Source organism: Asterias rubens, chromosome 4 (assembly GCF_902459465.1).
Source record: "Asterias rubens chromosome 4, eAstRub1.3, whole genome shotgun sequence".
Classification (NCBI taxonomy): domain Eukaryota; kingdom Metazoa; phylum Echinodermata; class Asteroidea; order Forcipulatida; family Asteriidae; genus Asterias; species Asterias rubens.
In genome coordinates, this window is record NC_047065.1 from 14,870,541 (window position 1) to 14,881,012 (window position 10,472).

At 37.7% G+C, this 10,472-nt stretch overlaps 1 protein-coding gene across 1 annotated transcript; it reads left to right on the forward strand.

Annotated features, from left to right (window-relative positions):
* Positions 1 to 2,753: 2,753 nt before the first annotated feature.
* On the forward strand, positions 2,754 to 9,393 carry LOC117289417 (26S proteasome non-ATPase regulatory subunit 7-like). The gene is made up of 6 exons (XM_033770537.1): positions 2,754 to 3,025; positions 5,478 to 5,570; positions 6,497 to 6,594; positions 7,264 to 7,344; positions 7,764 to 7,855; positions 8,255 to 9,393. The coding sequence occupies exons 1-6, from the start codon at positions 2,863 to 2,865 to the stop codon at positions 8,727 to 8,729; spliced, it is 1,002 nt and encodes a 333-aa protein (XP_033626428.1). The 5' UTR covers positions 2,754 to 2,862; the 3' UTR covers positions 8,730 to 9,393.
* Positions 9,394 to 10,472: the final 1,079 nt, after the last annotated feature.

The window sequence follows — 10,472 nt, forward strand, 5'->3', positions numbered from 1 at the left end:
TCTGATTATTTTGTTCATTTCATTAGTATGTTTTACTAGTCAGGGTACCATTTAGAGTGTAAGATCAATACAAGCAAGTGTGATGAGGGAGTTTAAATAAGAGTCTTGGTACCGGACTCTGGTTTATAATACATTGGACAAATTTACACAGATTTTACAGTATCAATATTTTTTTAAATTGTTGTTGAATGTCACTTCAATTGGTTAATTTTTGGTTTTTGCTCACTTTATTTAATTAGAATGACTTGCCTGTAATTTGATTTGAAATGTTTTCCCGTGTGGGATGTAGGAGAGTATGGTAGCTATTTTGTCATATTTTGTCTGTTTGTAAATATTTGTTTTTTGTAGTTTTTTTTTCTGTCAACAAAGTTTTTCATAAAGTTTTCAGATATTTCCTGGACACAACTGTTTGTTAAGACAAATGTTTCCCGAGGGACCAAGAACAATTTCTCTGCAATGCTATTTTATAAGGGAATGTAACTTAAAATGCAAACCGTTTTTAAAGATCTCGTAGGCGTTTTGAGGTATGCCACGCCTTTATGTCAGAGTGTCATTTTGAGGAAATTACAATTATCAGCAGTGGTCCAGTGAACACTGAACGTATAAATTGCGTCATCATTTTATTTATTTGTTATTATTATTGTTATCTTTTTGGTCATGGTGCATAGTTTTAAAGATATCAACATTGCGTTTGTTTATTTGTTTTTGTATAAATCTCTCATTTGTAGAAATAAATTGCAATAGGACTTTAAATACTAGTAAGTGAAGTAAGGAATAAGCACTCACAAAAATTATTCGCACACTGATAGGATTTTTGAAATTTATCGAGGAAGGGTAACTTTTTCTTTAGTTAAGTATGTTTTCTTTTGACTAATATTTGTGTTTGGAAAATTCCAGGTACTATGTAATTGTTGCACAAGGCGGCGTAAACTCGCCCAAATTAAAATCAAGCACCCTATTTGAAACCACACATCCTGCCCGTTTTGTTAGATTCATTCGAATTAAGGGCTGCACAAGTTTACAAATTAATGCTTTACATGGGATCAGGAATACCACTGTAATCAGAGTCAAACATTTTGTGTGTCCAGTTACCATATTATGGTTTGGGATTTTAAGGTAAAGAAATTAGTTTGACTATTTTCTTCAAACGTTCTAGCAGTACTATGTACGTAGCCTGTTTGTTTAAATATTATTTATCTGTTTTCAAGTACTAGTGTGAATGGGAAAAGAGTTTGCTTCATTTTATAGATGCTCATAGAATTCAACTTTTTTCTTGTTTCTTTTCTTTTTCCTTTTCTTTTTTCCTTAAAATTAATATAGCTGTTTCAAATTGCTTACTATTTACATAGGGCGTATGATATAAATGCAAAAAGATTAGTAAATGGCCTGGCATTTTGAGTTTTTTTCGAAGGCTAAATGACAACACAACACATATAAATGAGTATACATGTACATGTACATGTGTAGCAGAAGCCGTCAAGTAGACAGAAATAAAAGGAGAGGGAAGTATAAAGCACACAAGGCATGAACAAAATTAATATCGTTTTTTATAGTGTGGGAGCCGTGTATAATATCAATGTACGCATGAGATTGATTGAAACAAGCTGTAGGTAAATATAAAGGGAAACAAAAGGTACAACCTCTTTGATGGAGTAAACTATTGCAAAAAGATTTATTTGAAAATACTGTCTGTGTTTTTATATTTTAGTAACTGCTAAGAGATTAATTAATGCTAATATTGTGTAAGTGATCGATTATGGCATAAGGGGTAACTCTCCATTTGTAACTACATTTGTTTTATTTATTTTTTTCGAATAAAAAAAGAAATTTCATGATAAGGTCGTGGAGCATTAAGTGGTACATTAAGACTTTTGAGACGGTAGTTGTCAGCGCCAGATTTTTCACCGAGTGTTGAGAATAATTGGGGAAAAAAAAGGACTGGTGAGTGGGGCGCCCTCTATTGTCTCAAAAGTCTCGGTAAACTATTCAAGACAAGTGTGTTTGATGCCAAAGCGCTTTTTTATGTAGAGGAGAGCATGCAGCAAATGCGCAGTTTATTATTGTTCAGTGCGTATATTTCGGAATTGTTTCAGTAAATTTTCTACTTGGATTATTATACGCAAAAATATGTTAGGCTTTTTTTAAAATTGTATCTCCACGCTGGTTTGCATATGGAAATAAAGTATTTCACTCTTAATTTTGTTTTTTTGTGTGTTATTCTGTTATTGTGTGATATTACTTATTATTCCATTATGTGGTTTTGTTGTAGTTGCATGAAATCTTGGGGTTGAGGAGGGGGGGGGGGTTAGGGTGTGCATTTATGTTGACCACTTGAAAAGGATGCCATCGCTGAGGTCAAAAACAATAGAAATGTTTCTCCGTGTACGCTGTTGCAACTCCTGGCCATCGAGAGTTTATTACCTTGACAAAGGGCCACTGTGAGTGGTGTTTGAGCTTGTGATGGCATTAACGGCGGGAAGGGGGGGTGTCAGTATTCTTCCTTGGACTGTAGAGGGATTAAGCTTTCAATCAGTCAATGCCACAAGCTATGTGGAACATATGAGTGCAAATTAACATCATAATATGGGATTGTTTATAATGTCGCCTCTTGTAGCTTCAGTAAAAAAGTTATCAACAGTTTATACACCCCCCTCGCCAGCCCCGCCCTCACAAGTCTGCCCGTTAAAACTTAGAACAGCGCCCTCTGTAGGCATTGCGTTGCTATTTATTCGCCATTTGTAAATGGGGTTTTGGAGAGAAAGCAAGTCATTCCTTTCACGTGTGTGTGGATGGCAATGGTAGTTTGTCAAGAAAGGGAATCTGTAAACTGCAACTAAATTTGAACATTTAATAGAAGACGGGATGGCACTCCCTCAACTCGAAATCAACAAGGTGGTGGTTCACCCATTGGTGCTCTTGAGTGTTGTGGATCATTTTAACAGAATACGAAATCAGAAGAGAGTTGTCGGTGTTTTGCTCGGCGCCTGGAGAAAAGGAATTCTCGACGTATCCAACAGTTTTGCCGGTTTGTTTTGTTATAAACCTTTCTTATTTTTGAAGTTTCAATTTAATTGGTTCAGCTACCTAAAACTTATGCTTATTATGATGTATATATTGAGTTGTAATAATTGCAGACTTTCAAGCTTTAAACATTTTATTTTAACTTGACTTAACTTAAAATTAAATGCATTTTAAAGCGCTTTTTTAACACTGTTTCAAAGCGCTGTACAGTCAAGAAAAACATTAAAATGCAGGATTAAAAAACATGAGCAAAAATAGCAATATGGTTTGTTAAAAATACACAACTCCCAGTTAAAAAAACAGTTTTTAAGTCTGTTTTTTTTAAGAATGAGAAAATAGAAGGCTAAACTTTGCTGGGCCAGCAAAGTTAAAAGGAAAGTAACAGCACCACAAAACTTGGATAACTTTCCGTAAAGGCGCCACCACCTTTTCACTCTTTTTTACAAAAAGGGATATCTCATTGAGGTAAATTAGATACTATATTATTTCATATCGAATGAAAAAGTGGTGGCGCCAAAACTGGACAACGAAAAGCTGTCATTAACTTTACTATTAAGTACTATCGTAGCGTCATACGAGGATAACTTTCCGTATGGCGCCACCACTTTTTCACACATTTTTACAAAAAGGGATATATCAATCAGGTAAATCAGATACTATATTATTTCATTTCGAATGAAAAAGTGGTGGCGCCATACGGAAACTTTTCCTCATACGATATCGACCCTCATATGTTTTGGAACCCCCAACTTTGATTACCGTTTACCGCGAGATTGTGCAAGCTGCACTGGTTGCAGAAGCTATGCAGTTTACTCACGGTCTGTATTTTTATCAGGCTTAATCATGCTGAGAATAAAGTTTCCTGACGTTGGTTATGCTCAAATATTTATAAAATGATTGATTTTTGGTACAAATCACTAGTGCATTATTATGCAAACATTCAAATGAGTCAAAGAAACATCCAACCTCGAAAGTTCAAAACAAACATATTATCTGCAAGATTGAGTTTCATTCTGTTTTAGTCACTAGATGGATCACGTGAGGTGGTTACTATTTGGGATTCTATGGTGTGCCAATATGAGGAAAAAATTAAAATATTTCAAGTGAAAATGAAAAAAAAAATTTTTTGATTAACTGCATACCGTAATAAATTCCGAAAAGCGTAAAAAATATTACGTCTATATTAAAGAGAATGTATCGTAGATTGGTTTCTTATCTCCTGAAACAAAACATTACTGGTCTAAAATGGGTGAAAACGGATTGTTATGAAGTGTGTGTGTGTGTTTTAAGGGGGGTGGGGTGTTTTACTACCATGCCTTATGATATCTCTCGATTCTAATTAAAGTAGCTATAATGCCGTGGGACAAAAATTTTATTAAATTTGTTAAGTAGTAATTGAATAATATTTTTGATTTATTTTGCATGCCATACTAGCTTCGAAATATTCAATAAAATACCAACCAATGAAAGGTGTGAAAACATATGACGTTGCTCCAATTTCGTGCATGCTTAAGCACTGTTAATGGCGGACTGTCTCTCGCAACGTAAAACCAAAGCTGTAAAAATTTCAACACACCATGAAGTGTAAGTGTTATTGTTAAAAAATTGGATAGATGATTTGAAAAAAAAACATTCAGTTTTTGATTGTGAACCATTTTCCGGTTATCCTACTGAAAACACATGACACCAGGATACTACTACTACTACTACTACTACTACTACTACTAGTAGCTACTAGCCAAGGCCTATAAAATAAGCTCTATGCATGGTGAGACATAATCGTTGGGACAACCACTAACACTCGGTTAATAATAACATTGAGTGAGCGGTGGAGGGCAATCTTTAACTTCATGTGTTTTATTTAGGCAAATTTTAATTTAAAATGTTTTTTTTTTAAATTTAACTTTTGAGTTTGTTATGAACAACAACTGACTCCTGAGCCTTGATGAACTACACCATGATGTTACTATTTGTTAGTATAATAATTGTAGTGATGTGCAGTTCCCCTGTCGCCTTATCAAAAGTTGATAAAGAAAGAATCGTCTTCATTTTGGGGATGATTTTTTTTATTAAATTTTAAGATTTTTTTTTCAATTGTTATGCAACTTTATTGAGTTGTGTGCAAATCTTGCCTGTAGAGGAAAGTCCGGTCTCTTTGACGATGTTTTTTAATTTCACTCAACAAAAAGGAAATGCAAGCATTATGAATGTATATTGAGTATGTGGGAAAAGTTTTGGTAGTGTAGTACAAAAGAAACTTCAGTTTTTGCTGGCTAACGGTTGTAAAACTTTTACCTATCAATGCTGATTTGAAAAACGTATAGACCCCTATAAGGCTCACAGGGGAGCCTTATAGTTTCTAGAAGTATGATGTCACTTGGTCTATAGGATTGGAACTTAGGAACCCATTTTCACGATTGTTGTTGATATTTTCTTTTTTCTTGTTTTTTTTTCAGTCCCCTTCGATGAAGACGACAAAGACAATACAGTATGGTACCTTGACCATGACTACCTAGAAAACATGTATGGCATGTTCAAGAAAGTCAATGGTAAGATAATATCCAGACTAAGGTTGTGTTCGAATTGCTAGCTACGGCAGGGCGCCCCTCCAAAACCGTGTGTGGAGAACCCTGGTCATTGCCCAGCAGTCTAGCGCATCAAATTCAAGTTGTGGTGGCCGAGTCATCACGATGTGGGTTTGCATCTCCATCCCTGCACTTGTGTCATAAGCAAAGGCACTTAACTGTAATTGTTCCTTGGCATTTATGTCCTAACTTGTGGACTTTGGCAAAATAATAACGGAGTAGAAGGCCCAAGGCCAGTGGCTTTAGTTTCTGGCCAGTAAACTCACAGCCGGACTAGTCTAGTGGTCTTCTATGTTTCTGTTCAATATCTTTAAACCATGTTCAAGTGTTGTGTTCAAGCCGAGTAAATATCTTACAACTCTGCCAAGTGTCAAAGTGTACTTACCCACAAGACAAAAAGAAAACTCTCCTCTTAGTTTTAGTTCAAGAAAAAAAAAAGTGAAAAAGTGAAAACTGTCTTCTCCTTTTTTACTGTATTTTTTCTTAATATTGATTCTGGTCTCGTCAACATAATCCAGCCCGAGAAGCTACATTGTGCATAGACCTTTTCGCAAATACCGGGGCGCGCGCGTAAAGCTTGGAATTAGGTGCATTGTGGTCTTGCTGGTATCCAAATATGATCCATATCTATCCCACAATGCACCTCATTCAACAGTCTGCGCTTGCGCATTGGTATTTGCGATAAGGTGCATGGGGAAAACACTGCGTTTCTTCCAGTTGATTTTGCAGAAATTTTTCTCTGCGCCATCTCTTGGCATCAACCATTCATTATGATTAGCTGAATCTCAAATTTTCATGCAGAATTGAACTCATTTTAAGGATCAGCAACACAAACGCCTTGTTTTTGTGATGTCACCAAAAACTGAGTTTCTCGTTTTGATTCTTTTTAGCACGAGAGAAGATCGTTGGTTGGTATCACACAGGGCCCAAGCTGGGTCAGAACGACATTGCAGTCAACGAGATTATCAGGCAATACTGCCCAAGCTCGGTAGGTCAAAGGGCAACATGTCAACACGTATGGATTTACTTTGTTTTCATACTTTTGTATTAAATCGCAAAATATACATATTGACAAAGCAAATGAAACAAGCAGACGTTGTTATTAGACAAGAAGCATCTTTACCTAACATAAGTTTTTTAATAAGTAGCTTTGAATGAAATTACATCAAAATCAATACTAATAAATTTGATAGGATTAAATGATTGATTGATTGATTGATTGAAACAACAACATACGCCCCAATATAATGAAATCAAACATAGCGTCATGTTATAACATCCTTGTTGTGAAAGGGGGGCTAGTGCCTTTTCTGCTGGAACAGTCTTTCTTACAATATTGGACAACTCACCTTGATAAAAACAAGATTACCGTCAAAATTTCCATTTGATTTTCAGGATAAGCAAACGACAGCTAAATACCAGTAACAAGCAATATGCAAAATTTGGTTGGTAATTCTTTTTTATCAAGTAAGAAATTTCATGCTTAGCAAATTTTTGTGCTTAGCAGCTCTATGAAATTGGGCCCCGTTAACAAGAGCTTACTGTATGGCATCATACGCAAATATTGTTGGAATATGGTGCCTTATAAATGTTACTATTGATTGATTGATTGATTGATTGATTGATTGATTGCCTTTGTTCATTTTTCTCTCTGAAGGTCCTTGTAATTATCGATGCTAAACCAAAGGATCTTGGGCTCCCAACAGAAGCCTACTTTGCAGTGGAGGAGGTTCATGATGTAAGAAATCTAACATGGATCCAATAGTTTAAAATTAGTATAGAAATTTTTTTGTTTGCGCAGGTACTGTACAATCTATGACGATGTGGGGAAAAAAATAATACAAATACAAGTTTTGTTTGAGTTATGGCAAATCATAATAAGGTTTGTCATCTGTTTAGTGCAAGGTTCAGTAATCAAGGAAAACTTATAAAATGGTGAGGGAAACTTTGTGCAAGCAAGGGAAACTTTGAATTGGCGAGGAAAACATGAATGGGTGAGTGAAAATTTGAAAGGGGGAGGGCAACATGAATGGACATGGAAAACTTTAATTGGGTGAAAGAATTTTTGAACGACCATGGAAAACTTTGAATGTGTGAGGGAAACTCTATTAGGATAATAGGATGAGTGGTTGAATAATAGTTTATTATAACCTGCAGGACGGCACCCCAACCAGTCGTACATTCGAGCACATACCAAGTGAGATGGGAGCGGAGGAAGCAGAAGAAGTCGGCGTTGAGCATCTACTCAGGTAAACAAATGTGTCTGTCGTTGAAACTGTGTGGGTTTAAGTGTCTAGAGAGGGGTGTTCCTGTGGCCGGTATAAGGAAAATCCACAAGACCGCAGGACTTGAATCTCTTGACACCTCATTATAACCGTGTTCTCGCTACTACAGTGCTCGTATAATCCATATTTTAATACGTCACTTTAGAGGGAGCCGTTTCTCACAATGTTTTATACTACCAACCTCTCCCCATTACTCGTTACCAAGTAAGGTTTTGTGCTAATAATTATTTTGAGTAGGTTCCAATAGTGTCCACTGCCTTTAACCGGAACCTCGTAATATGCGAGCTCATAATAACGGTAGTCGACTGTTTACTGTAGGCAAAGTTTCAGGCCTGATAATTTTGTGTTAACTTGATACTTCAGGGACATCAAAGACACCAGCGTAGGCAGCCTGTCTCAGAGGATCACCAGCCAGCTCCTAGGCCTGAAAGGTTTCTTCTCTCAGATGCAGCACATCCAGAGCTACCTGGAGCAGATCGCCATGGAGAAGCTGCCCATCAACCATACCATCATCTACCAGCTCCAGGACATCTTCAACCTCCTGCCAGACGTCAACCTGACGGAGTTCGTGCGGGCGTTTGTGGTGACCACCAACGACCAGATGCTGGTGATCTACCTGGCGTCGCTGATCCGCTCCGTCATCGCCCTGCACAACCTCATCAGCAACAAGGTGCAGAACCGTGACCTGGAGAAACAGGAGGGCAAGTCGGACAAGGACAAAAAAGAGAAGGGTCAGGGGGATAAGGAGAAGTCGGAAAAGGATAAGGGCGATAAGAAAGACGCCAAGGATGCGTCGGCGGAAGATAAGAAGTCGGCCAAGACGACCAAGAAGAAGTGATGAACGATGATTTTTTTTATTGATATATATTTCCAGTGGATTATAATAACTTTAGTGAAATCGTTCTCTGTGTAATTTTTGGTGTCAGTCCACGGTTTTGAAATTAAGGAAACATGTTTTGCAAATGCAACCACTAGGCCTAGGATTACACATGCAGGGAAAGGAGACCATGGCCTCTGTTGCCCCCGGTCTCGGCCTTGGTGTCCCTTCAAACATATTTTCCAATGGAAGTGCCCTGTGCAAATTGAAAACAGGCTTGCCCTTTCAAAGATGAAATTCCAGGCCTAAACCACCATCTGAAAATGCAGTCCAGTGTGGCTTTCTCAGGCACTATCTTTGTCTCAGCACATCACTCAGTGCTGTCCTCTAAGGTGATCAAATGTTTTTGTTACTGCTCTGTTGTGAGTCTATAGGAGACTCAACAAATGTATTGGTAGCTGTGACCTTTTCAATCAGGGTCAATGATGACCCAATGCATTGACGACTACTGTCTGCATTACAGTCTGCCATCTTGAGATTCGATAATAATAACAATCTAGTCTTATATAGCTTTGGTATCCACCAATAAGGTGCTGGAGGCGCTTGAACAAAGAGAGACACTTTTTAAGAAAGGTTAATGATTTGTGAGACTGATTTATTTACCTAATAAGGGTTAACAAGGTGCTATGAAAGCCACTGCCAGAAACACAATAGAAAACCCCTTTTAATTCAACAAAGAGAGACGCTTTTCAAGACAGGTTTTGAAGTTTTTTTATGATTTATGAAACCGGTTTACGTAGTACCTTTATGTGTGCTGGGTTCTTTTACATGCATTACACAACCCACTGTACACACAGGACCAATGGCTTTACAACCTATTTGAAGGACGAAGCAATACTGGTTTAGTGTCGTTCTAAAGGACATACACCCATGAACGGGACTCAAACCCGCACTCTGCTGACCAGAGTTTGAGTTCAGTGCGCTTGGCCACGACATGAAATCTTGAGATTCAAAATGCATGTTAAGATGAGGTGCCTGTCTATGTAACTGTACCAATCCATGGCTCAAATGTTTCTTTATGTGATGATTATTGAGCCACAGTCATAATTTCAGATGTGGCCCAATAAGCTTGTTTATACTACAATTTTGTTTAAACCCTTACACGGTGTGGAATAAAGCATTGTATACTCGGTACTTTCACAAGTTCTGTGTGAAAAAAGTCCACTGGCAAATCACTCGGGTGGGACTCTGTTGATATTGCCATGCTTGTATTTATTAAAGCCAACACCCTGACCCCCACTTTGTCCAAATGATTTCATGGATGAATTGCTCACTGACATAAACACAAACGAGGTATGAAGGGGTACTGTTGTCATGATCATTGCAAGCCTGTGGCTGTACTGTCATCATGATCATTGATGAGGCCTATGGCTGTACATGGATTTATGAAGTCTAACCATAGAGCTTCTCTAACCAAGAGCAAGTTCGAGTGCGCACATTTAGTCCACCAGTGGTCGACCACAGACTAGCAACGCACATGCGCAGTGACGTACTCACCCGAACGACTCATTGGTAGTCAAGTCAACCTTCCACCTTTTCGCTAAAGGGTCACTGGTTCCCTTCTGCGCTTAACACATGTTAGAATGGAACATGCTGTTGGGACCAGTGAAGAAACCATGGTCTCGAGGCTGGTTCCAAATGGTCGACCACAGTAGTCAACCAATGGTCAACCAGCCTGGGTTCGAGTCAAAATGGTCAACCTTT